Below are 27,926 nucleotides of genomic sequence, written 5' to 3' on the forward strand. Positions count from 1 at the left end.
CCCTTTGCATTGAAAGCTAAGCAGAAACAAGTACGCATTACCTTGTTTGTGGCCAAATCGGGCATGTACCATGAAATGCAGGTTGCTGTGGATTTACAATATGACTCCTGTGTTCAGAGGCAAGTGAAGATGCTGTAGCTGGCACTGCAGAGGTTTGTGTTGGTGGAACAGAGCACTGAACGCTTCCCCAGCCCGTCAAGGGCAGCCCCACTGCTCACCAGCCATACATGCCACTTGGCTCCCTCTTAGACCGAGTACCTCACTGAAACAAGCACGAGCTCCTGGTTCCATCCCACATCTCCTGGACACAGGAGGCCTCTAGTGTGAAGCACCTGTGATAGAGGTGGCCAAGCTGCTGCTGAGCTGGGGCTCTGCTCTGCAGCTACAAGCACCAGCTCTACACATCCACACCTTCATCCATCAGTCCAGAGCTGCTCAAGACTCAGCTGTGTATGTTCTCATCCTGCACAGGCTGACACCATCATAACCCTCACTCTGCCCTGCACTAGCACACGTCAGAACACTGGTACCCTGAGTCCTCCACTGCCCTAACAATATCCACTGGGAAAAGCCCCCACCACACCTGCTGTGGAGCGCTCTCTCCCCTAACCCTAAATAATAAAGTGCTGGGCTGAAGCAGAGCCAAACAGCTTAAGTGCAATCAATAAAAGTGCTTGCAATTAATGTAGGAAACCATTCTTGGGTCAGCTTCGTTGCAACTGGCTGTATTCTTTCAAGGAACAACAAAGTCAGGTGCTGGGGTGGGGGGGCTGCATCAGAAATATTCACAGGACTCCAAACACTGAACGTTGCCCCCTCAAGCAGCCTCCTCACCCCACACACGCGTATGTCAGCCCCTTTCCTGCAGAGCTGGCAGAACCTCAGGGTTCAAGGAGTTACAGGCAGGCATTGGAACACCTGCCTTCTTCCTAGTGCTTGCACAATTCCCAGACAGTCCCTAACACAGAGTTCAGCTGCTGGTCTGAGTGCTCATAGAACAGCTGAGACTGCAGTGAAAAGCGGACAGCTCGGACCTTATCACTCCTACTTCTTCCTTGATTCCATTTAAGGAAGCAGCAAATGCCTGTACTCCTTGCAGATCCCAGCTCCCCGCGGAGGGCGAGACAGCCCTTATGGGACAGAGCTTTCTGGGACAGACACGTGGGAGCAGTACTTTTAGGGTTACAAAGCTGTGTCAAACTCCTCTGGCAGAGTTGCTGCATGTTCCTCTTTCTGCTCCTGATCTGCTCCATTCTCCTGGTGCTGCTTCATTTGTTCCTTCACTTCCTCCTCCAGATCAGGTGGCACCACAAATTGATCCTCTGGCTCCATCTGGGATGGAGCAGCAAAATAGCCTGTCTTCTTCTTGGGTGCCTCTGTGGCTACTTCGATGAGGTTGAGGCTCTCCTCCAAGGGTACTATGGAGCCGTTGGAAAGCTTCTTTCCATAGAGACAGCACGTGGAAAGAGATTTTTGCAGTTCACACTTTTCCTTCACCCCTCTCTGCACAGTGTTGCTGTTTACACTGTTCTGTCTCCGAATGACAAGGACAAGCTCAGGGTCATCCTCTGCACCTGGAGCAGAAGAGCTGTAGTCTGAAGCGGGAAGTTCAAACTCCAGGCCCTTTCCTTTACAGCAGTGTATGTCCACCTCCACCTCCACTTTACTGCCGTTTGTCATCACGCCTTCCACAGGCTGCTCATCATCACTATCCAGACCATTGTCAGACTGGTTGCTAGAGAAGGTGGCACTGGAAGGCTGGCGCTGAAAGATGCTCGAGGGGGGCACAGGATGCAGGCTGCAACGTCGCTCTTGTCGCGGTAGCAAGCTGCCGTCGAGCCCCACAGCATTGTGTTCATCGGAAGCAGTAGAGCCCACCTCACTGCTAACCTCGGAAGCAGACAGTTCACTGCTGAACTCGGAAGCGATTCCACTGCTAGATGAAGGTGTTGCTGGCTTGGCTGTGGTGGAACTAAATCCCCCAGGACCTGGCAGAGTGAGGCCATGCATCTCACAGGTGCAGCTGTCCTCACTGATGTTCAGACACACCACCATCGCGCCTACGTTGTCCTGGCAGCCGTAGCTTTGGGCTAAAGTGCAGAGTTTCTTCGCAGCAGCGAGCGGGTCGTGCAGGTGGCGCACAGCCGAGACAGCTTCTGTGTAAGAAAGGTGTTCCCAGAGAGCTTTGTTCCCTATAAGTAGTAGCTCATCTTGTACAGTCAGTGGAATGGAATTGACGTGTGGTTTGGGCAGGATCCAAGGATGCAGGTATGTGCAGCCCAGCATCCGAGTACAGCAAGTCACACCATTGACCTTATTGTCCTGCAGGCAACAGAAACAAGGCAGCAGCGTTAGATCTGCTATCAGATCACTAGGAGAGCAGTCTTTCCCTGCCCATATACTGGCTTGGAGCCCTAACAAATGCCAGTACCCAGCTACAGCACAGGAGAAAGGGATCGAGGTCCGGATACCACAGCGCAGACATCCACTGTACCTGACCAACAGGTACAGTAATCGCCCATCGCCCCTGCTGGTAATTGCAGTTCTACCCAACAAGACTTTGTCACATTCCAAAGAATTGTAGCAAACTATTCTGAAATGCACAGCTACACTGCCTGCCGCACATTGATCCCAGAATCGCAGTCATGAGTCTTACATGAAACACCTTTTCAGTATGAGAGAGAGTGAGACTTTTTACTTTCTTATTCCAAGTCAGATTATCCAGACATTAAATAATTTTTGTGTAGTTTCTGAGCTATTTCCCTCTTTATTAACATATAACTGTATTTTGACACACAGACACTACATCCTGAGGAAGAAAAGAACATGTAAATATCCCAACACGGCTGCTGTAACCTGTTCCTGCTACACAGTCCCCTGGCCAGCCCAGATAGAAAATTACCCACTGCCCTCAGTCCATTTTTCCAAGTTAGAGCATACAGAGTACACAGCTTCCCACGTGTTTTGAATTCACCTTCAGTGTTATTAATTTCTATACTTTCTGAGTGTTAAGTATTTGCTGCCGCTGCTAAGTATTAAAAACCAGCAGAGGACGCATGCAGGGAAGTCTCCTCAGATAATGATTTCCCTCACATTTTCCAGAATCCACCCATCAGTCACTTTTTAAACCATTTAAGATGCTACACTGATTTCACAGTTACTTTTAGTCAGAGTTCTGTAGAATACAGCACCTTGCAGAGCTGTAACACAGTAACAGATTATCCCTGCTGGAAACACTTTTATCAAACAATCTGATACTTTTAAAAAGACCCGCTGAGCATAGAAATGACCGGCACCGATTTTGCAGATCATCGCCAACAATGTATGCTCCAGTTCTTTGGAACTTCCCTCTTATTTCCAAGTTTTTAACCTTTTGGAGAGTTCTCCAGAAAGCATTTTAATACTTCAGCATAAAATCAATGAACATTTCTGTGTTAAATTTTTCACCTGTAATATAATATATATCTGTGTTCTGCATGTCTCAAGGATCACTAAACCTCTACCTCCACTAAGTAAAACATGGGAGAAATCCAAAGTGAGGTAACTCGAGTCATACTTTCCAAGAAAAAACAAAGGTATTTTGTGGGTTTTGAGACAAGATGACTTCCCAGGCCACGCTCTCTTCTTCAGTGGCTCCTTCCCACACCCACCCAAGTCATGCACAGTATTATGGATCTCCCCTCCTTTAGCTTCACACCTGTTCTCTTTCCTCCTCTCTCCCCAAGCCACCTTTGGCATCCTGTACCTGTAGTTCTCAGGCCATAACGTTTGTTTTCAGAACGTGTCATTCTGAACAGCTAATCAACAAGAGAAGCAGAGCAGGAAGCAACAGACAAGTTGCTCAAACACCTTCATGCCATCCTCTCCCCTGTGGTATCATGCAGAACTCATGTACTTCACAGAATCACTAGGTTGGAAAAGATCCCCAGGATCATCAAGTCCAACCATTCCTATCAACCATTTGTACTTGTACAAAGCTTTTACGGGAAGGTAGAAGCTGAAGCAAAGAGGGTCCAAACCAACCTCTGTTATAATGGCTTTTTGCTCCTTGACTCTCTTGGCTTCTTCTGGACATTGTTCAAGGCTGAAGACTTTGGAGAGAGGCAGTGGTTTTCCATTTCGGCACAGAACGGCTTGGCACGTCCCAACATTGGCCACCGTCAGAGAAAAGCTGCTGGCTGGATCGGCCACATCATGACGAATATAGCAAAGGACAGCAGAGGAGCCCAGCTTCTGCCCAGCCATGCCCAGCTTCCTGTTGGAGGAAAAGGTGTAGGAAGGCTCCAGACTCCAGCAGCAGGCATTCTGGAGGGCTGCCTCACCCCAGCTAACACATTAAGTGATATACCTATGCCGGTCCCACCAGGACCAGCTTGTTTGCTCACTGTCCTACCTGTGGGAGACCAAGAAGGTGTTGGACATGAACATGGTGTCTGACTGCTGTACCTCCTCCAGGAGCACATCGGCCATGGTGCACTGCAGCAAGCGTGGCAGCTCCTCGTTCTTGTCACCATCAAACATGCCATACACAGCCTCTACCCCCTCTGCAAAGCTCCCCAGTGCCAGGGATGACACACACAGCCTGTTAGAAAAGCATACAAGCAAAGTTAGTATGTCTCAAAAGATTGTACGGTTCCCCAGAAGCACAGCCACCGGGCACCTCACCGTGAGCGCTGTTCTTACAGCGCAGCAAAGTCACTGTGCCTACATTCATTGCCCCGTGAGGTGTACAGCTGCAGTTTAGTACTGGAGCGCCTGAACACTTCTTGGCCACACTCACGAGAGAGCAATGGGCACAGCCAGCAAGAGAAAGAACAGGAATCTCTGCTAGGCTGGAAAGCAAAATCCAGGCATCCCAAGGTAAGCGTGAAAACTGAGGGAAAGCACAATGTGGAGACATGAGTTATCAAGACTTAGCAGGAGATCTGGAGAGACAGAGGGGCAGATGAACTCTAGAGCAAAACTGGTCTGCTTGGGTGCACTCCACCCAGCCCCCTGAGAGGACAAAGCGTCAGCATCCAGCAGACCACAATACTCACTTATTCCTTTGGCCTGCCATCTCAGCTACTCCGTGACTCCAGAAGGCAGAAGAGAGTGCTGAGTCTGCCGTGAGGGAGGGCTTAGCATCAATCTTCAGTGTGGTAATATGACTACAGAGAGAGAAGAACAGAAGTCACCCTCTCCTAGACCCTGCTGAACAGTCTGCAGCCAAAGGACCTTGCCCAGTCTAAAGTTTGATAGCAGCCTGTGGAAAGAACTGCACCAAGGACAGGAGTTTAAGGTCTTGGCCTTCTGGAGATGTCTGGCTGCTTATGCCAGAAACAACCGGGAGAAGCTCACACCATCTGAGAAACTGCTTGCTCTGAGGATTTGGACCCAGACTTTTCTCTGCTTACAAGACAGAGAGCTTCAGCTGTCCAAGGCCGGGAACATTACAACATTATGCAGTGCTGTGATACAGTGTCCCCTTTCCCCTCCTGGGAAGGGCTACCCTTCCCTGTGTACATCACTACCGGGTTGGCAACCTCCATGGCTCACCTGAAGATGTCCAGTGTCTTGTGCTCTAGCATCAGGTTTGTGTTTCCACTAAGGTCCAGCTCTTGCAAGGTACCCGGCAGTGCCTCTGGGATTAGAATTTCAGTTAACTCGTTGCAGCTCAAGTCCACAAACTGCAGTATCAAAAAAAAAAAAAAAAAGCACAATGACAAAGAAAATAGTCTCTATCACTCCTATCAAACATCATATGACCCTACTGCTGACTGCATCCCACAAAGAGGCCATGAAAATGGGTCTGATTTATCAGCAGAAGAACAATTCGCAAGCAGCAATAGCCTGCGATAGCCAGGACTCCAATACTGAAATAACAGGACAGATTGAAGACAGTAGAAGGCCCATATATGCAAAGCTGCCAGCTATACAACACTCCCTACGGTCTTAAAGGGTAAACCAGAAATACAATAAGAAGCAGATGGCTAAGCTGAATGAGAGATGAGCCATTTTTTTGATTAACTCGGAAAGGCAACAGATCTAGAATGCGTATTCTGTGCCCTCTTCTCAGGATGATCAAGCAAAATGCTGGCATCTCTGGTTCTTCTCATAGAATCACAGAAAAGACCTCTGAGATCATCAAGTCCAACCGTACCTGTCCATTACTAAACCATAGCCCTCTCCTAGCAGCTCCTCTTGATTCTCCAACCCAAACTCTCCTCGATGCCTCTTTACCTTCTCCATAAGAATACCTGAATACGGGGCAAATGCAGGATCTCTGGAAAGATGCTGATTTCATTAGAGTGTGCAATCAAGGTATGAAGTAGCTTGCAGTTCGCCACTGTTGTGGGAATTGTTTTCAGTTTGTTGCCGCTCAGATTCAGCTCTTCCAAGTGCTCCAGCTTACTAAGTTTGCTGAAAGGGAAACAGAATATTAAATTGCCCTGACCCAGATGCAGGAGCTTGGGCTTATTGAACCTCACAAGGTTTGCACAGACCCACTATTCAAGGCTTTCAAGCTCCCCGTGGAGGACATTCCTTCCCTCTAGCCAGTCAACTGCACCACAAAGAAATACCTGATATTACACAGTTTTCATGCTAGAAAGACAGCATGATATACTGGTAAAAAGAAGCAGATTAATAATTCTCACTGAAAAATACAATGTAGCCTTATATAACTAAGAGCAACTGGAATAACTTAGATGGAACACATGGGAGGGTTCAGACCACAAATAGGAGGATAGGAACCACTGCAGCCAAAGGCATCTTGTGCCAATCCCCCTTAACGTGCTTAATTCCTCAGGCTGTGTAGGAATGACAGGCTGCTGTCATCAAGCTATAGGGGAAGCATCTTGCTTTGACACTGATTCACATACAGTTGCAGTAGGGCAGGCAACATCTCCCAGTGAGCACTATCTCACCCACCAACCTCGCTTATTTACCTTGCAGGGAAAGTCTTTAGGTTGTTGTTTGCCAGATGCAGGATCCGTAGGCTCGGGTGTCCCACCAAGACAGGGATGCACTGATCTGTGAGGTTATTATTGGTCAAGTAAAGCAGCTGCAGCATGCTCAGACTCTCCTCCCCTGTACATGCAGAGGGCAAGGACTCCAGGCTGTTTGCGGATGCATTCAGGTACCTGAGGCTAACCACAGCAAGTGCAAAAATCAGACTTCATCTAAACAACTCCATTAACAGCAGGAAAAGGAGCTATACAAATACCAGTGTGGACACAGCAACAGCGTCAGACAGGAGAACAGACAACAGTGTAACATTCCTACTCCTGTTAAGATTTATGAGTGTACTAATGACATTATTTTCTCTACATAGCACTGCGGATGCACACAGTATTTTACAGTAAACAGTGAATACTGAAGAGCCTGTGGAGGGGGTGGGCAATAGTGGTGGAAGCAGCTACATGAACTCTTCCTCAGAGTCTTTAGAAGAAGGGTTGACTCATGTCTGAGCAGACAGTTATGAAGGGATGTTATTTGTAAGGGTCTCTCGCTGTTCTCCAATGACCTGATGTATTTTCTGCTGTAATGTCTGAAAATCTGTCTGGCTTCTTTCCTTTGCATCTAAATTTATGTGCTACTTTTAAAGACAAAGCTGTTTCGGCAGTACCATGATCCTAGAAACGGTTGCAACCCAAGCACACTCTTTGGTTGGCTGTTAGGTTAGGCAAGCCTTTGTTTTCCTGTAGCTATACAGTATTGGACTGATTCCCTCAAATTAATGTGATGACTTCCCTTACAGCACATGAATTACTCCCTCATAAAGGGCACGGCCTCCTTATCTCTTAAGCAAATGGCACCTTGCAAGGACAGTCACGCAGATGCCATTATCAGCCTTTACAGCTCCAAAGGTTAATGCAGACTGAAGATGCTCATTACTGCCACTCACTTCAGAGCCTTGACAAAAAGCGTGTCCGGCAGTTTAGTCAACAGGTTGTGCTGAAGGTCCAGCACCTCCAGTGGAATGTGTTCTAGGAGAGGTGGAAGGCTCTGCAGACGGTTGTGCCCCACCATCAACTTCCGAAGGCTCAGGCTGCTGAGGATCCTGGAAAGACACAGGGGTTCCTACATCAGAGTTAGGTAGCATTTAATCTGTTATAATTTTGACTGTGCTGTAGAGAAAAAATAAAATAAATTGATCCAAAAAATGTAAACAATGACAAAGCATAAAAAACACATGGTAAGGTAACTCAGTCACTCTGCACACCTGGAAGTGCATCTACATTTCCCTCTATGCTACCACAGATCAGCACCTTGTGATACGAGTCTGTGTGCACACAAGTAGCATCCTCTCAGGCAGACAAAAGAGAAGTCACAAAGGATGGATTTCAATGCCTATTTTCACTGTAGACAGAAAGAGGTGCTTCCATTGGGCCAACTTTCATTCAAAGCTTTTACAGGCTGCTTAACGCTCCTGTATTCCTTCTGAGGCTGCTGTCACGTTCCCCAGAACTGCAGTGCTTACTGAAGGAAAGGGCTCCTTCTACCAACTGCAGAGAGCTGCCTGCAGGAATTTTGAGAAAGGGCTTCTGAACACATCTGGATGTAGCCTAGAACCACCTTGCCCTACTTGGATGAGCTGATAATTTGGGACTGCATTTTCAGAGCCCTGTACACAACAGCTCTGAAGCATGAAATGCTAGAGCTGCATTAGTGCATTGTTCCACAAGGGCCAATTAATTCAGTTTCTTTCTGCATGCCGTGGCTTCTCAAAGCTAATCATACTGGATATAAAAAAAATGCAGATACACTGATTTCTTTATTCAAGCTGACTCATCCAGAGTTGGCTTGGGTAGCTCATTCGACTTTGTGGTGAACCACTTTGATACAACTCTGTTTTCAGACAACTATGTGTAAAAGACTTCACGGTGAACCGTATTCCTGTATTCAAGTCTCTTAAGTTTCAGTTCGATGGCTTAACCCGATCAATGGCTGAAAGTCAATGCTGGCAAAGTTCTAACTGTACACAAGACAGACAACCATCTCTCTGAGTTTCTTCACTATAATCCACCCTTCCATCCAATTTCAATAGAGCTGACCCTAGACGCTATCATTCATTACAATCGTACTTCCACCAAACACAATTGTTCGGCTAAGAACATTTGTGCTTTGCTTCCTCCTCATGATATCCTCGGTACCTTAGAGAAGTCACTACAAACATCTGCAAAATTACGTTAGTTCTTGGCTCCCCTTTACCAGAAAACAGGGGAAAAGGAGTTGGCTGACGATGTGTTATAAAAGCTACCTTTGAGATCAGCAGTACCGTATCTCCATGACACCTCCCTATGAAAGACAACAGATGAAACCTCTGTAGGGCAATGCAAGGCATATTAAGGCCTCATCTATAACCTACGTTCACAGACACTATGTAACACAAATAAATCATAGCAGTGCGTTCTACCTCAGGTGCAAACAGCTGCAGCAGAAGCCAGAAGCATAGGATGAAATTACCTGGCCCTTATTATTCAAGAAGCTGATTTGGAAGTCAGTTCTTTCCAACATTTGTATACAGAGTATTTTCGACACTGCAGAGAGTAAGTAAGTGGATTACATCTCTGCATAACAAGGAATAAGGCAACTGGAACAGCATTGCTTCTCTCTTCCCCAGTTAGCTCACCAGAGAAGAAAGCTCAGCTCTGTATAAGAAGGTGGTTTGCTGACCTTGATGGAAGCTCTACAAGGAGGTTGTAGCTCAGGTCCAAAATTTCCAATTTCTTTGCTTCACAGGCCCAGTCTGGGACACATTGCAGCTGATTGCTGAGAAAAGCAAGGAGAAAAGCTAGAGACCAGCACTCCATATGGAACATACCCTGTTTGAATGCTGCATGACATTAATGACAGCCAAACCTAGAACAGCAGGCAGAAAATGAGCAACAGTATCTGAGCTAGTCACATGGAATTTGTCTCACGGCTGGCTGTGCAATGCAAACTGAGCTGCTGCACAATTGGTACAAAGTACCGATGCCAGGCTCTGATGATCAGGCATTTTGTTTACAGCATTGACATCAGCAGAACAGGCCACCCTATGCTACCCTGCTATTGTGCTTCAACCCAGAAATTAAGCAAAAGGTGATCCTCTGGGCAACCTTAGAGGTCACACAGTGCTGCTCCAAGCACAGACACAGGCAACAAAGCCAACACCAGGGGTCACTGCCAGCTACTCTAAATGTCTCCCCACAGATGCCCACCATTCAGCCCAGTAAGCTGCCACAAGTTCAGTGGTCCCTGCTTGGCTTTTTTAGCCAATTACATCCTCTAGATGAAGACCAGCCAGTCACCAAGACAAGTCGTACTAATTCAGAGGGGCCTCTGGTTTTCCATCATTCTTTAATGCTGGGCTTTCCAGCTCTATCCTCAGATAGAACGCTTTCCCTCAGTTGCTCTCAAACCTTTCAAAAGCTTAAAAGCTCCAGAAAATTTCTGCAGCAAACAGCAAAGGTGTCTAGAAACTTGCTTTGTAATGTGTATGGTCACTTACTGAGAGAGTTCTAGACACGTCAGTTGACCAGGAACTGGATAAATATTGATAGCTGTCAGACCTGATGAAGTAAAGCAAATAAGGATGATTGCAGATCTTCAGAGGGAAACAGCACAGAGCAGCAGACAGACTAGCTAGTAAGCGAGACTCACAGTCTTACTTTATGGATACTCATGGTCTCTACTCATCCTTTCCAAGAAAGGATTCAAACTTCATACACCTGCCATATGGCACTACAGCTTCTCGCTATCCCACTTCTCCATCTGCCACATGGGGGCACCAGAACAAGGGAGAACTCCACTTTTATTTGCGGACTCCCAAACAGATCTCATTGGAAGACAAATTGCTTGGGCAGTAACTCAGCATCACAGTCTCCCCCTGTTACACAGCCTGTGCACATACACACACATATGTGATCCCTAGGAACCGACCTCAGAAAACACATCACATACTGTCTCACTACTGTAACATCCACCTATGCATTTTTTTTTGGTGGGGAGGACAAAGGGCTGTTTTCTTTTATTCCCAGGGCTTGAAGGAAGAAGGTGGGTGAAGAAAGCAGACGTACAGTTGCTGTTGGCATAGAGGGCTCGAAGGGAGAAGCCACTCAGCGTCAACTCCTTCAGCTTATTCCGCTCGCAGTGCAGCTGCTCCAGGCTGCCCAAGTAGCTCAGATCCAGATCTGTCATCCGATTGTCTCGTAAATCCATATAAGTCACAGACTTGTTCCCCTCCAGAGTGTCAGCCACTGCTCTCTTCAGGTTGTTCAGCCTAAAAAATCAGAGATAAGAGTTACATAGTGAGGCAACAGGACATTGAACACCGGACATCAGTAAGCAGAGGGAAGAAAGAAGAGAAAAACAAGAGTTCTGGTGAAGGCTAATGCCAGTGGTGAACACAGTGAAATGCAAGAGAAGCAATGGTGGATTTACAACAGTGAATACAAAGAAAACACTTTCTTTTTCTACACTGCTATTTGAAACCATTTTACTCATTCCCCAGTGTTTAAGAGATTCTGAAGACCAGTCTGGAAATTAGAAGCCAGGTCAAGGGATGGCTACTTTGCACTGACAGAGGAAGATAATGCGGAGACTAGATACTAGACTCCCTTGTCACAGACAAAAAGTTCTTTGTCCCTTTCTGGGAGCTCTGCTGTGAGCGCCTGAAAAATCAAGATCATATCTCTAAAGCAAGGGGTAGCAGGAGAAGGCAATAAAGGGTAGCAGAGATCAAAGAGCTACCAAAGCTCATGGTAACAGCATATCAAAAGAGGAAACTAGAGGGCTGAGTCACATTCAATGGCTTCAGGCACAGTTCAGTTAACCTCCCTTCTCTAAGTGAATCTTGCACACCCTTGGAAACAAAACTCTTTAAAAGCTAAAGAATCAGTAGGAGAAAAAAATTACATCTAGTTTATCGCAAAATGTACCAGATGTTACGCAGTATTTCTGCTCAAAATGGAAAGAGGCAATGTGGTTATATACATATGCAAGTTTCCCCTCCTACCTCAGGTCCACACTTTTGATGTGACTCATACGGTTCAGCACTGCAAGGTCCAGGGTCTCTATCACATTCCCTGCCAGGGCTAGTTTGTCTAACATGACGAGCTTCTCACAAATTGCTGGCAGTTCACAGAAGTTATTGAAGCAAAGCCCAAGGCTGCTGAGCTGTTGCAGATTTCCCAGTTCTTCTGGTAAGGACGTGAGGAAATTCCCATCAAGGCAGAAGGTCTGGAGACTGCAGCCACGGAAAAGAGAAGGAAAATAATTCAGCAAAAAGTAGTGAAGATCGTATTTAGCATTCTCAGTTTATCTCCTCATGGAGCTAGCTGGTCTCAGTGTGGCTATTTTTTAAAGAGCTAATTTCACTCTTATACCCATAAAGTTACTGGAATACTTCTGTAATGCATGTAATAGGCTTGGAGCTGCACGTGTGCAATGCCAAATAATTCCTAAATTATTTTGGAGGTAAGCTTCCAGTTGTGCCAAGTACTGCAAGTTAACATCAGCAAAATACAAATCAGTACTTACATTGTAAATAAAAGACATTTACTAAATCACTTGGTTTTCTACAAATTAAGAACCCCTCACTTAGCATGCCAGGCAATCTTTAAAAAGACCCAGGACAAATTAAAACAAAAAACAACAGTAGCAGTACAGGCCTGTCCTGTATGAAATAGTCAAGAAAACCCAAATCTTACTGGTTATCTTGTTTCTTGATGTTCTGTTGAAGTCAAATCATAGAACGGTTTGGATTGCAAAGGACCGTGAAGGTCATCCAGTCCAACTTCCCTGCAGTGAGCAGCGACATCTTCAACTAAATCCATCATTCAGTCTTCGTGGGCAGAACAGGCTGCCCCAAGCACTCATATTTTCATAAGCGGTACCTTCATGTCAGCTGTGCTCAACTGGAGCATGAAGAATGTTTATGACCACAGATATAAAAATAATATACTCACTTTAGCAGTTTGCCAATCTGGCTTGGCAAGGAATGAAGTCCATTACAGGAAATATTAAGCTCTGTCAAAGTAGAGATCTCACACAGCGATACAGGAAACTCTCCCAGTCTGTTATGAGACAGGTTCAGGCTCTTCAACTGAGAAAACCTATTGGCAGGAATACTAGTTAATCCACAAATCTCCACGGTCTCAAAGCAAAAGCATACAAAACCAGTCATAGAGAGTTTTTAAGCCTTTCTACATTGGTGATACAGTCAGCTAACCCATGGGAGTTTCTGCACAAATTTGGTTTTAAGTCACTGGTATTTTGTACCTCAATGGTGATGCTGAAAGCGATCAAATACCATGGTTTTACGGCAAAAACTGATAACAACTTTCTACACTGACTCCTGACAGGCTTCCTTCTAATGACTGTCCTACACATCCTTAACAGATGATTGCCTTTTCCTGCTCCTTCTATCCCTGTGCTAAGGCTCGAGAGAAGAAATCGAGCACGGGCTGTGGTAACGTGCAAATGGTTCCTCAAATTGTTCCTACCTCTCTCTACAGGAAACAGAAGTGTTTTTTTCAAGAAATAACATCCCCATCCTAAACTGGAACCATCAGAAATCAACTCAGTGGATAATTAATATCATACTTTATGATACAACTGCAAATCTAATGCAATGTACCAGAGAAGTACTTCTTGGAAACATATAATTCATTCATCTGCTTTACCCACCACACTTTTTACTAGACAATGGTAACTCTAGCTCTGAAACAAATGCTTTAACACAGGTAACAAAAACGAGGTAAATCAGCTTGAGAGAGAACATTACTTCTAGTTTGAGATGTCTTGAAGTGTAACACTGAATGGCTTTGAATTTTTTCCTTCTTATAGCGAGTCCTTTTTCAGATTCAGAATACGGGGAACGAGCTGTGTGGGAACTGTGCATTATATCTCTCCATTTTGCTTTACAATCTTTGCAGGGGGGAGTTGTTTTTTTAAAAGAGGGAGCATATCTGGAACTTGGACATGGGTGGTTGGCTTTGACAAAGCTCCCTCTCATATAAATAACTGCCTGGGTATTTTATGGTTGCTGCAGCCACAAACAGATTCTCTTGTAACGCAACTGAAAGCCAAAGAGAAAGATGCTGCATTGGCCACAACTTTCCATCTTGTATGATGCAAAGATCTAACAATGACATAAGATTCAGAAATTTGTACACACAACTTCACAACAATAACAGAAAAAAGGAAACAATAAGGATAAACCAATAGATTTGAACTTTCTCATTAACTGGTTCAACTTTAAGAGATTTAGGACAGATCGCAGTTCTCAGATTTAGGAACCTAAAAATGCTCTAGTGAGACTGCTCTCTCTGGGATTCTACAATGGCTTTTTCTATAGCACCTGCCCTTAACACCAAGCAGCTCCTTCTCTGTCGTTAGCACAGTGTGGTGAGAAGCTGCCCCAGGGACATGGCATTTAATGCAGCAGTATAACCGATTTTTAAAATTCATTCCTCTGCAACAATATTAAAGCAAGCACAGAAGAGGCATCAAAGTTTCTGAAAGCTGGAGGGAAACTGCTATGCGACACAGCTTGGTCTGAGACTCCTCGAGCAGACTGTCATATTCAACAGAGAGGACCCAAAAAGCCTTTTGAGTTCCCTTTCTGCTCTCCTTCTCCTTGCCACAATAGTCTCACGCTGTAGGGATGCAGGAATGGAAAGCAAGCCCATCTCTCATTCAAGTTATATATATGAGCCATGATTATAGGGAATAAGGATCCTCAAATCGTTATGGCTCTTCATGTTTTGGTGTGTGCTCTCACAGGGCACACTGCGATCACAGCACAGAGGTTTGGAAACAGAGCAGCAAATCCTCAGTGGGATGGCCAGACTCTATTGAATGGCTCAAACTGGTGCCGGCCTGAAAATATTCCCACTTTAATACAACATCCTCCTCTGCCATCAAAGCATCCCGGTACAACTCTGTAGCAGCTAGCCAGGATGGTGGTAGTAGACATGCATATGTATACACATGCATATGCACACACACATATATTAACGAAGATCAGATTCGATGACGTTTTCCAGAAAAGGGAGATACTTGAAAGGCAGTGCGTTACATAAAAAATAAGCCAGGACACATAACAAACCAGGTGGCATTATTTAATTTCCTCTGCTTAACATTTCCCTTTTAGTTAATTATTTTTGTTCCATTATTATAGTTACAGCTAATTAGACTCCTAAAGCTTCAAAGATTTCCTCAGAGGAAGAGGTCTGACCATTTCAAAAACTTCTGCAGTTCAGAACTGTCAGCTTCTAGGCACTGGTAACACCTACTGCAAAGTGAGCCACTTTCTTTGGGGCTGCGACTTGATAAACATCCTAAAAACCTCAGAAAGAAAGTCTTTTCAAAAGGCAATGAGCAGCCTTACATGGGCTACCTAACGCTACCTGTTTATTCAAGATTGTGTCAAGTGAGGGCTTCTTTTATGGCTTTTGTTTGAGGATTTCAGCTTCATCAGACATAGTCGAGTTTCTGACATGTCAGATCTCTTGTTGACTACATGCAAGGTCAAAAGAAATGTCAAGCCCCTTTGCTGATCCTGTGAACCAAGGATACCGCATTTTAGGAAATAAAGTTCTGATATGGTTCTCAACAACATGCAGCTTATTCAAAGAGAGAAGCAAAAAGCAAAACCTTGAACTATTTTAAGCAGCTTTTCCAATAAGAGAAACCATTACAACTCAGCAGTTAGAAAACACCTGAACAAGTCTGGAATTAAAACAAAACCAGACTAGATTCTGGTTCTCAATTAAACTGCAAAGAATTCCCTCAGGTAAGCAACCTTTTCACCTGTATGTTCTCATGGATACCTAGGTGTATCATTACTCTGTAGGATTTAAAATGAAGTAGCCTGGTAATAGGCACCTAGAGAAACCAAAAAAAAATACCTGAACCACAACGAAAAATTCCAAACCAAACAAAAAAAAAGCAGTTTTGCACAACTTCTCCAAACATTTTTCTTAAGGCACAACATCTTCCAAACACAGAGCCATTTAACAATATTACAGCAGTCTTCCTAGCAACTTTTGAAATTCACAGAGCAATGATTTTTAGCCTGGCTAGCAGAGACATCACCAGACTAACCCCTCTCTCCATTTTTATGGTTTTCAGGAATCAATTTTAAAATCTTTTGGTAGGACTCCTTCACTTACCTAAGATGAATACACCATGTATCCACACCACCATACAACTGCCACTCTCTTAAAAGCAAAGACTTACAAGTTCCCAAAGCAAAGTTGGAGTCTCATAAGCCCTCTGCCAGTTCCAAATGCACAGTAACATTAAGAACTTGCTAAAAATGGCTTTTCCAGATGTGCACTTCTTCCAACAAACACTTACCCCCAAACAGCAGCATTATGCTTTCCCTCACCTTTTATTTTATACCCCAAAATGTTCTCCCTTTAGCAAGCAGCCTTATATTACTATTGCATCTTGTCCATACACATGGCACAAGGGTCATTTAAGATCCAACTTAGCAGAAAGAATCTGTGAAAGGGAGTTCATGACTACTGTAAATCGCTGGACGTTTTTGCCTGCCTGCGCTGCTCAGTTCTGTTTCATAGACCCTTCATTTGTTAGAGCTTCTGGAAGAGCAATCTTTTTATCACCCCAAGCGAATGGGCAACACGCCCCCCTCTTCTTCATCCCTGGATGCACATCTCAAGAAAAATAATTCTTTGCAGACCTGCAAAGAGAGTCAAGGCTTCCTGCTCCACTTGATCTCATAAAATTGTGTCGTAGGTTGAGGTAGATGATGTCTTGACTGTAGAAGAGGTGCTCGGGTACTTCCTCAAGGCTGTAGCATGAAAGATCAACCATGCTAAGTCGCATAGACACAACCTGAAAAGGAGAAGTAAGGGCTGTGCAATGATTTTTCTCTAGAAGTCTAACAGAAGGCAAAAGAATGCAAGCAGTAAACAATTTGTACAAACATAAAAGAACCCCTCTGTAACAACCAGGCAGAGTCCATGCAGGAAACTCAGTCCGTAGCATGTAGTTTGCTACTGTTGTTTCTGCAGACCCTCTGACAAGGATGCATGTCTGGATACCGACTGGGACACACAGAGAGCCCTTTTCGGTATGTGCAGTGGGTGCTGCCTAGAAGCTGGACTGCAAGAGCCAGCCTAATGGAGAAAACCATATCTCTGCCTGAGGAAACTGCTGAGAAAGCACAATCTCCAAGTGCCTTCCAAAGACAGAAGCAAATGACTTTCCAGTTAAGTCATTTAAGATTTACAGAACCCCTGCTTGGCTTAGCTACTTCTAACACTCTTCTGTTAGCCTGTTCATTCAGGGTATAATATTGGAAACACGACTCGTTATGATGAAAAAGCATCATAAATTACGGTTTTGCAACATTTCATAAAGACCTTGCAAATATCAGATCTCCTTCTATTAAGTATGCTTCATTTCAAGGTCTTCAGTGCTTCATTCCACATTTTATGACCTGCTTTATCCAGAAACTCATTTCATATTTCATAATATAATATGAGGTCGAAGTGTGGCTCAGCACTAAGCTATCACCATCTAATTGTACTTTGGATACATCTAATTGTACATGGAATAAGGATGCAGCTCTGAACAAACTACAGTTCCTTTGCTGACCTATGATCTCTGTGCTGACTCAAACCTATCGGAGCAGCCCCATGGCAGTCCAGGACACAGTGTAGGCAGATTCAAGCCTGGAAACAGGTGCAATTTATAGGTTTCTATGGCTGTAAAGTCAGCCAGTCCCAGGAGTTGGCTCAAACAACCTGTGACAGCTACTTCCAATAGGTGCAGCAGGTCAGTAAAAACCACAGAACTACTACTCAACATTGTCGCAGAGGTAGAGAGAGAAGAAAAGGCTAAAAGAAAACCTCTGTAGACCTGAGCACGTAAGAAATGAAGAAAGCTGGAAAGTGGCCCGAGTACTTTTCTCCAGCATCACAGCTCCGTCTCTATCTGTGTCAGAACACCCTTGTTATGCCTGTACCCCCTACCCAGACCAGTCTCCAGGGCCTCACCGTGGATGCCTGTCGGTGCCACCGCTGGCACTCTGCCAGCGTTTCAAAGGAAACATGGTACGTTTGAGCTTGTGCTCCAGCAGATGTGAAAGCAAGCGTGTACTGCCGGCGTTTCATCTCTTCCACCTGCAAAGGGAGAATTGAAAACAAAAGTCTGACTAAACTCCAGCACTTGTGATGGATCTGAAGCCTAGGGCAAGGTATTACCCATTATCAGTAACTTTATATTTGGCTGAAAATGCAGTTGTAAAGTTACTGGAGAGAAACACAGAAGTAAATCCTCCTTAACATCCTTCTGCTGAAGTAATAACTTCCAGAATGTCCATTCCCAACATTGGCTGCTCACAAGAAAGCAGAACTAGCGTCTCTTCATTTTATCAGCCTGCTACCAAACCAGAGCAAGCAGAAAGGGGCTGCATGGACTCCACACATGTTAATGCAGTAATTTGTTACAAAAGCCTAGATTAACCTCTTGTGGGTAACACCATCATTACAGTCGCTTCTTCCTTTCTAAACTGCAGGAATTTAACAAAAAGAAGTCTTACCTTCCCTCCAACAAGAGGCAAGATGTGCATCTTCCCTGTGTGGCTGTCTTTCACAGAGGACACGATGAGGCACGTACCACAGAGAATCACCAAGCGCTCTGCCCATTTGTGCAACTGGGTCTTCCCCTTGCGTACGTTATAGACTCCAGAGAGCAGGATGCGATCTAACTGTTCCACTTGACATGGCTTTTCTGAGGAAAAGGAAGACGTGAGTGTTTACTTTCCATTTGTTCTTTATTCTCAGCTGTGAGTACAAAGAGCAACACAGCTGTAAACACGCAAAAATCAGTTACTGTAAAGACAAACCCAAATTGCTTACTTTTTCCTCAGAAGTTCTCACAGCCCTGTGCTCGACACTTCCCCTCCTTCCAGCTGAGGTAACATTAAACTCCCGACTACTCCTTGCCCTGTAAATCCAGATTGTCTGCATGTCATAATCCCTTCCATCTCCACTACACTTCCACACTCTTGCCCGTTCGGCTCACAGCTCCCAGGCAGAGGGGTTTGTCTCAGGTAAAGAGGTGGGGAAGCTGATTTCTTATGATTCCATTTTTTAACACTGAATAAAGTGTTAAAAGTGTTAAAGCTGCCCAGCTCCACTACGCAAGGACAATTTTCCATTAAAAGCACTTAATTTTTTGTTCTGAAATGCAAAAAAATACACAGGTGAAGTATTTAAAAGTAGTGAAATAATTTCAATATCAGCTTTCCACCTCCTTATTTCTTTATATCTACTCTTTGCTTTAGTGAATTCCTTTTCTGACAGGTAGCACCATATGCCAGCGGGTCTACAACTGCCATTCTATTGCTCCTTAGGCACATGGTATCCTGCCCAAACTGATTCAACTGGCCAGTCAGAAGTCTCATTTCTGCAACAAAATGCACTGGGTTCCAATGGCAGCTGCATTATTAACAATCAGCTGACACTTTCACTATTTACAGGCTGTGAAGGTATTTCACCAGGACCTTTCTTGCCTCTATCTTCACAGGCTGTGGAAATGCCACCTTCAGGCACATCTAGACTGACTTGCAATTTGTTTCTGATCCCATCAGGAACTCTAAGGCATCTGCCATAACAATGGAAACTAAGGACAACAGAGCAATCTTGTATCTTCCCATGGAGCTGCCTTTCCTCAAGCCATAGACAGGATCAAGAGAACTACAGAACTGCGGGTTTTCCCCTATTAACCTTGAAAACTGGTTATTTTAAGAAATGCTTACTGGTACTTTGGGTGTTTGATGTAGCCACCTATAAACAAGACAAGTCAATGACTTGGGCTTCAGCTGAGTTCCACCTCCCAGTTAAAGCTATAGGAACAGCAACAGCACGTACACACACACAATTTCTTACCACTGTAAAAGCGAATCATACAGCTGAGATCAGAGTTTGCTGCCTCCTCCTGCATTCTGACAGGATCATCAAAACCCAAGCCAGCCAAGTAGTCATACACAATCTGAAGGGGTTTTTCTGTGGGCTCCAGCCTCCTGTCAAAACATACAAGAAAGCAGTCTGAGAACACAAAAAAGATTAAACAAGTCTCATTGCAGCTGAAGTGTAAGGAATACACTTCCATTGCAGAAGGAAAACGGAGAGGAAAAGCAACAGGCATAAGCCATACAGTCCATAGTGAACATTCCCATTCCATATTGAGGAGTACCAGGACGAAACAATGACAAGAAACAAAACTGTACAAACAGCAGATGCCAAATAACTAAAAAAGCCCCATGCTTAATGACAGAAAAAAACTTTACTTAAATTTCTCTTCCAAATGCTGCTGGGAGCAAAGCTTATGAGAACCCTCCCGAAGAATAACTTCTAAAAAAAAGAAAGAGACTCCCCACTCTCTCTAGCTCTCATCAGTGCAAGATTCTAATGCTTTGGCAAACTCAAATGGAACATTTATAGGAAAGACTTTTTAGAACTACAACACAACATAAGAAGGATTCAGCGGCGAACGTGAATAAATGGCAGTAAGAGAAAGTTCTCTTGAAACATCAGGTTTACTATATTCAAAACAGAAAAGGTGTTTTCTGATCCTCTCACTTCTTTCAGAGATGCTAAACTGTTATTTTTCTGCAAAAAAAATAACAGTTTCTCACTCAAAGGTTTTACTTTAAGGAAAAAAATCTCAGTGTAAAAGATTAAGAACTGAAAACATAAGAGTTAAAACAAAATCCTCCAGCGGTTCACTCATTATCCACCATTAAAAATCCTTATTGTTATCTAAACATGCCTAGCTTCAGCTTATGGTTTCTGGACTTCAAGTTATCACTTAGTCTTTAAACAGATGTTTATAAATCATGAGTCTAACCACTTCAAACTTCCTTCAGAACACAAGGCTCAATGTGCTTATCAAATATTCTTGCAATAGGGTGCAAGTACTTGGATTCAAAATCACTTTTACCCCTAACTGGTTTTTAACTTATGCTCTGTAAGTGCTTGCACCGTCTACAAAAATCCATATGGACTTCTCGGTTCTACTCAATGATATTTATATTCCTGAATGAAACCTGCTCCAGACTATTTGGCACATTCATTCACGTCCCTTCAATCCATGAGTCCTCCTGAATGGCAATTTTTGCAAGTTATAGCCTCCTTCCTCACCTTTTTAGTATTTAGTACACTTGGCTTTTACATAAACATATCCAGCAATACTGAAACGCAGTGTTTTCCAGAGAAAACTGTAGCTAAACCACCTAGACTAGCCTGCTGCACTGACTCATCACTCCTATCCCTCCCTCCCATCCATACCTTCCTAAGTTGTTACTTTTCTTTTAGCCAGAGATTAATAACAGAACGACCGAACTGGACAAGTTTACCTTTCTTCATGCAGACATACACAAACCCCGCATCCAAAAAATGCATATGCTGAATAAGTTTCCAATTTGTAAGCTATCTGCCAATCAGTTTTACTGTTTTGTGTGCTGCTTTTTCATCAATTACATCAGATCACAGAATCACGGAGTGGTTTGGGTTGGAAGGGACCTTTAAAGGTCATCCAGTCCAACCCCCTGCAGTCAGCAGGCACAGCCTCGGCTCGATCAGGTTGCTCAGAGCCCCGTCCAGCGTCACACGCTGCAACAAATGACTAAAGCCTTTCGTGACCAAGGTTGATATTTCAGAGCATCAAGATCAAGTTTGTTTGGTAAGACTTGTTTTCTACTAAACTTTGTTGACTTGCATATATCATTTCTACTGCATGTCTTAACGTGAAATATTTATTACTGTATGTACCAAACCTTTCAGCTTCTTCTCAGCTGAGGAACAAAAATTTTTCTGATTCTTTTAGTGATTATACTACAATATTCCACTATTACTGGCAGCTTGACAAACGCTGTAATAATCTTATAATCAAGGCAGGATCGATTTCATAAAGCATGCACCCTTTACAAGTACCCAGTCATCCAGACTTCCTCTGCAATCAACAGGACACACCTCAAGAACTAAAATAACCTCATGTATTTCAAGCACATACATTGCAACTCTTTCACTTCACACACAGGAGCTCTGGATCAGGATTACTCTTAAAGTTACCATCAAAGCTACTCTCAAAGTTACCATCCAAACCAACAAAGTTTCTAGCCTGAAAAGACAACCTATTTGATAAACAGCTGATCCAGAAAAACAGTTCCTACTGCTCAATGTTTGCTAAGCCTGATCAGGGAAACGCTGCTCCCTCCTTTTTTTAGTTTTACACATAAACATATTAGCTTGCTAGCCAGAGGATGTATATGAAATAACCCTCTTCCTCTCGCTTCAGAAATTGTCTCTTAGAGCTTCTCTTGACTAATAAAGGGATGTCAGGCCTGGCAGACTCTAGTCAGCCCTAAACAAAACCAGAAAGTTATTGGTGAATTTCAACTCATAAATAGTCTTTAAGAGAAAAAGGAAGACAAACTTGATCAGTAGCTTCAAATCCACCCAAACGATCATACGCCGATAAGAGCTAGTGTGCTGGGAAATCTGTTCTTATTCCTTCCTTGAATGGACTGGTAGGATTTAGATTTTATGAAATAACAGCTGCCTTAAGCAGTAGAAAACACTGTTTATTCACACCAATATTTGCCATCAGTCATAATTTGTGACTCATTTTGAGGAGTTACTCTAATTTCAGGAAGATTCCAATATGACCAAAAGCAACATCAGAGATAGCAAGATGATATGTGCTGTAAGGAAAATCACAGTCCAGAGTGAGAACTCAAACAGTGCTGACCACCAGCACCACCACCAATCACACTGACATCACTCATCTTCTTGGAACAAGTGGAAAAAGATCGTAGTCCAGCCCAGATTGAGCTCTTTGTACAATCAGCATGAAAAGCTGGTTTAATAAACGGCTTTTCTTTTCTTGCTTTGCAAGATGGACATGGGACAAGGGATTGGTTCAAAAGAGCGTAAATGCTGTCAATGCTTTTCTCTCTGCAGAGATTTCTTCCATTCAGATGCAGGCTCCCAGGTTTTTTTTAGACCTTCTGTCAAGAAGCTTAGAGCCAAGCACTTCTACAAATATGAAACTGAGGCTTATGTTACCATTTCACTTCCTTTGCAACAGAAACAGCAGCGAATATGACATCAAACCTTCAAAAAAGCTTTCTGAGGTAATCTTGGAAATGACAAACCCATGTATGTCTCCCATAACAGGCAAGCTACTAGAACTGCAATAAATAATAGATTGCAACAAACAATACTGACTTCCACCACAGTAAACCTTGACGTATTCTATACCCTTCAGCACAGAATCCAAGAAGAACAGGAGAGATTTGAATGAATCTCCAAACACCTTGCCCAAGTTTCCCTTGGCTACCTCTAGATTTCAATTTTTCTGCTACTAAAGCCTTATGGTTGCCACAAAACAGCTTTTCCAGCGTGTGACCAGTGGCTCAGGAACCATAAATGATTGGGTGTCACTCACAAAAAGAACTCTTCAAGCAGCCTCCATCTAGATTTCCCAGCAAATAAGCCCAAACCACACAAACATGACCATTTGGTTGCTGAATGGACTGAGGCCAGTGAAGACAAAGAACACCCTGGCTGTGACAGCAGCTGCTGTTTGACACAAACAGCCCATTATGTCCACATCAGTATCACATATCAGGTACTGGACACTTCCATCTGCAGAGAAGTGGTGCCGTTAAGCAAAGGTACAATGGGTAAGGAGACAGAAAAGCCAACAAAAATTAGCAGCAGTTCCACAATTGCTCCAACAGCAGCTCTTGTAGAGTTTTCACATCTTTGTAGCTTAAATTTTTGTTGTGAGGGGTGTCCACGCCAAAGAAGGTATCCATGCTATGTTTGTCTAATCCTCCCCTCTGCAGGAAAGTATAATTCCTGAATAGGAAAGGATGCTAATGTAAGGCAAGATCCTAGCTAGAAGTCTAGAGATCCTTGAGGCACACTGTGTAGAAAGGGAGATGCAGAATGGTCACGACGACACCGCTGAATATTTGGAAGGAACACATAAAAAAGGTTTGTTATTCCTCTATTTACTGCCCAGTCTTCAGTACTCTGAGTCAGGCGGCAAAGCAATCTTTGCCACACTCAGCTTCTGACAGTCACCCACTGATATTAGAAGGGTGGAAGAACTCAGAAGTTGTTTGGAGACAAACACACCTGCAGTAAAATGCAATCAGATGCTTAACAGAGTAATTTGTATTCACGAACACGTTATTAAAGCAATCAGCAAACTTTGTTCAGGGAAGAAATTATCTCAAGAGTTCACGGGGATATCTGTCATCTTCCTGTGGAAGAGCAAGCAGGTTCCACTCAGGCCTGCTTCCTCTTACAACAGAGACGCGGCTGAAGCAATACTGGTAACTCCCATTTTCCTACTGAGAATGTCCCCAGTGGAAGCAATCCAGGGATCTTTTCTGTACCACAGACATTCTGAGAATTACACGGAACAGACAAAGCATAATCAAGAACCCTTTGGGAAATTTAAGATGAAGCTCAAGAAAGCGCTAGACACATCAAGAAGCGAAAAGAGTGGAAAGCGAAGGTTTACAACTGGGTATTTGCTTCCAAAATGCTGGTGGCAGGACCAATTTGTCAATCCAGTGCAATGCCAGTCACAAATCAAAGACAGGCATGGCTCCCTAGCATGAGAAGACACATGAATATTGCACAGAACTCAAACGTAAAACCACTTCAGAAGCTAAAAAAGGTCAAAACGTTCATCTCTGAACACATCTTTAAGCTTTACCTAGCCTTTCTCATGATCTGCAGTAAAGGGTCTGCTTTTCTTTCTAAATGCCAGGAATTCTGCTCACTGTCAGGGCCCAGAACAACCCAATTTCTTTAAAATTCCTTTGAACAATGGAAACTTTCAGCGGTTTCGATGGCTCTGTTCAAGTGTCCATCTGTCCTCAGACAAGTGTTTCTAACTCACCTGTCCCCACTCTGATAACCCAGGCTGGGCAAGGCAAGCAGGTCTAAATAACTTTTCTCAACAATCAGCTTTAACCACATCCTATTCTCTGCATCTCTTGCCATCTGCAGTCTCTCCCTCTACCTGATCAAACACAAGCCATGTTTTAATATCTGCACATGCGTAACTTATGACTTTCATTTCACTCAAAACCCCAGTATCAGCCCGGTGCCTCTACTGCTCAGCCTTCACATAGGGGCATCGCAGTAATTCTTTCCTCCTGAGAACAGGAGTGGCAACTTTATAACTGAATTCTAAGTCCAGAAGAATCACTTCAAAGTCTAAATCTTAAGAGACTTGATGGCAGCCTGTAAACTTCAAGGAGTCCAAAATACACCCAGAACATAAAGTTCATGCACACTACACCCTGAGCTGTCTATTTTCAGCCTAAACTGACTGCAAGCACTAAACATACAACCTGATGCTTAAGCCTTCTTTATATAACCCTTACCATGCTACCTTTCTGTCTACCTTTAATTACTTACCTGGCAACTCTTCTTAGCAAAAAAATTACTGACGCATAAATATTACATGACACAAGCGTGAAATTGCCTTACATGTTTCACTGACTCAGAATAACTGTTCGCAGCCTCTTAAAATGCTTGAGTTTTCTGGACACTGACACCCACAATGTAGAACATAACAAAGGAGTATGTGAACAGTAGCCTCTGCCTACAAAATGAGGGTGTATTTCTGGTTGGAGCAGCAGCCAAGCCCTCCCAACTAAAATACCCATGGTTTAACCAAAGGAGGTGTAAAAGGCGAACCACTGCCTGATTTTTATTAATTGCATTACTCAAGGCTGTTTCTAACTGCTACCACCACCTCTGTCTGCTCCATATCTGCCCTGCCAACAAACTCAGGCATGCAGGGAACAGATCCCTGCAAGGCTAAAGCAAATGTTTCTCAGGTAGGTTTATCCCTTTTCAGCCCTCACCTGACCAGGTCTCCATGAAGCTGCAAAAAGAGGTTTTTCCTCCCTTCTCCATCGCAGATCTCAGACGCTGGGGTGTCCACTGTGCAGAGGACCAAGCGCAAGTCTGAAGAAGCAGCAGTGGCAGAATCTTTTCCATAAACGTACACGCAGCCTCGTCCGATGTTCTCCTTCAGCCAGTCCCTCTCACGTGAACCAAAACGACTCCTGTTCAGACAGCTCCTGCTCCCATTTCGCTTCACATTTCTCTGCAAGGCAGCCCAAAGCAGATTGTCAGCAGCCACTGCTGACCACCCTCCTCCTGCCTTGCAGCTGAACGGGCCAACCGGGCCGCACAGCCCCCTCAGCACAGGCTGCAGGACTCCTGGGGGTACAGCTGGGCCAGGGGGGATGTCCAGGAGGGGAACCCAGGGGAGTACGGCCAGGCCTGGGGGGTTTGCCCCAGCTGGAGGGTTATGGCCAGGCCCACTGGGTATAGCCAGACCTGGGGGGTACAGCAAGGTCCATGGAGGACCCCCAGTAGAGCACAGGGTGGGGATGCCTCAGGGAGTACAGCCAGGACTGGTGCCGGGGACACCTAGGGTGGGTACGGCCGGACACAGGGGTGAGATGCCCAGGGCAGGGATGGCAGGAGAGGTACAGCCAGGTCTGGAAGAGATGCCCGGGGGAGATGCTGTGGGGTACAGCCAGGAATAGGGGAGGATGGCTAGGGAGGGATGCCTAGGGGGTGCAGCCAGGACCAAGGCGGGGCCCAGGGTGGGTACGGCTGGGCACGGGGCTGAGATGCCTGGGAGGGAAGATGCCCAGGGGATGCAGCCAAGAGCAGGAGGGATGCCCGGGGTGGGCACGGGGAGATGTCCAGGGGGGATGCAGCCAGGGGGGATGCAGCCAGGACCGGGGGGTAGGGGAGGCGGGATGTAGGCAGGACAGGGGGTGATGCAGACAGGTCGTAGGAGGAGTGGGGGATGCAGCCAGGACCTGGGGAGGGAAGGATTGCAGCCAGGACCTAGGAGAGGCGGGGATGCAACCAGGACCTGGGGGGATGCGGCCAGGAGCCGGGGGGGGATGCCCAGGGGCTGCGGCCAGGCCCGGGGGGATGCCCAGGGGCTGCGGCCAGGGGACGCCCCCCCGGCAGCCCCAACCCGCCCCGCCAAGGTCGCGGCGGCCCCGCCGCCCCCGGTTGGGCCCCGGCCCCCTCCTCACCCGCAGCACCCGCACGGCGCCCCGGGGCCCGGCGCGGCCCCCCCGAGCGCCTCCCGCCGCCGCCTCGTCCTCCTCGGGCTCCGGCGGGTCCCGGGGCGCCGGCCCGGCCTCCCCCATGGCCGCCACACCGCGCGGCGGCGGCTCCGCCCCGGAAGAGCCGCGGAGGGCGGCGCCGCGGGCCCCGGGGACACCCGCTCATTCGCCGCGCGGCGCCGGGGGAGCGGTCGGAGTCACGGGCTCCATCGGGGGTGCGCAGGTTCCAGCGCTCGGTCAGGCGATCGCTCCATCGCTCAGTCACCCGACTCAATCAATAGCTCCATCGTCATTGGAAAAGACCCTTGAGATCAATCAGATTCAGAGACTCCATCATAGATGCGCAGGTTCCATCACTCATTCAATCGCTCCATCACTCATTCAATCACTCCATCGCTCACTCAATCATTCTGTCATTCAGTCACTCAATCAATAGCTCCATCATCATTGGAAAAGACCCTTGAGATCAATCAGATTCAGAGATTCCATCACAGAATCATAGAATAACCAGGTTGGAAGAGACCCACTGGATCATCGAGTCCAACCATTCCTATCAAACACTAATATCATCATAGATGCGCAGGTTCCATCACTCATTCAATCACTCCATCGCTCACTCCAATCACTCCATCACTCACTCCAATCATTCTGTCATTCAGTCACTCAATCAATAGCTCCATCATCATTGGAACAGACCCTTGAGATCAATCAGATTCAGAGATTCCATCATAGATGCATAGGTTTCATCACTCATTCAATCACTCCATTGCTCAAACCAGTCACTCAA

General features: G+C 45.2%; 1 protein-coding gene across 1 annotated transcript; it reads right to left on the minus strand.

Moving 5' to 3' along the window:
- On the minus strand, nucleotides 1–27,243 carry PHLPP2 (PH domain and leucine rich repeat protein phosphatase 2). Its single transcript, XM_069868763.1, has 19 exons — nucleotides 27,107–27,243; nucleotides 25,907–26,151; nucleotides 19,896–20,029; nucleotides 18,545–18,735; nucleotides 18,000–18,125; nucleotides 16,679–16,833; nucleotides 12,936–13,082; nucleotides 11,984–12,214; nucleotides 11,046–11,248; nucleotides 10,478–10,538; nucleotides 9,661–9,756; nucleotides 7,889–8,044; nucleotides 6,930–7,130; nucleotides 6,240–6,402; nucleotides 5,539–5,669; nucleotides 5,040–5,150; nucleotides 4,394–4,582; nucleotides 4,024–4,255; nucleotides 1–2,322 (listed from the first exon to the last, which is right to left on the minus strand). The coding sequence occupies exons 1-19, from the start codon at nucleotides 27,221–27,223 to the stop codon at nucleotides 1,183–1,185; spliced, it is 4,029 nt and encodes a 1,342-aa protein (XP_069724864.1). The 5' UTR covers nucleotides 27,224–27,243; the 3' UTR covers nucleotides 1–1,182.
- Between the last annotated feature and the right edge of the window lie 683 nt (nucleotides 27,244–27,926).

Source organism: Phaenicophaeus curvirostris, chromosome 14 (assembly GCF_032191515.1).
Source record: "Phaenicophaeus curvirostris isolate KB17595 chromosome 14, BPBGC_Pcur_1.0, whole genome shotgun sequence".
Lineage (NCBI taxonomy): Eukaryota > Metazoa > Chordata > Aves > Cuculiformes > Cuculidae > Phaenicophaeus > Phaenicophaeus curvirostris.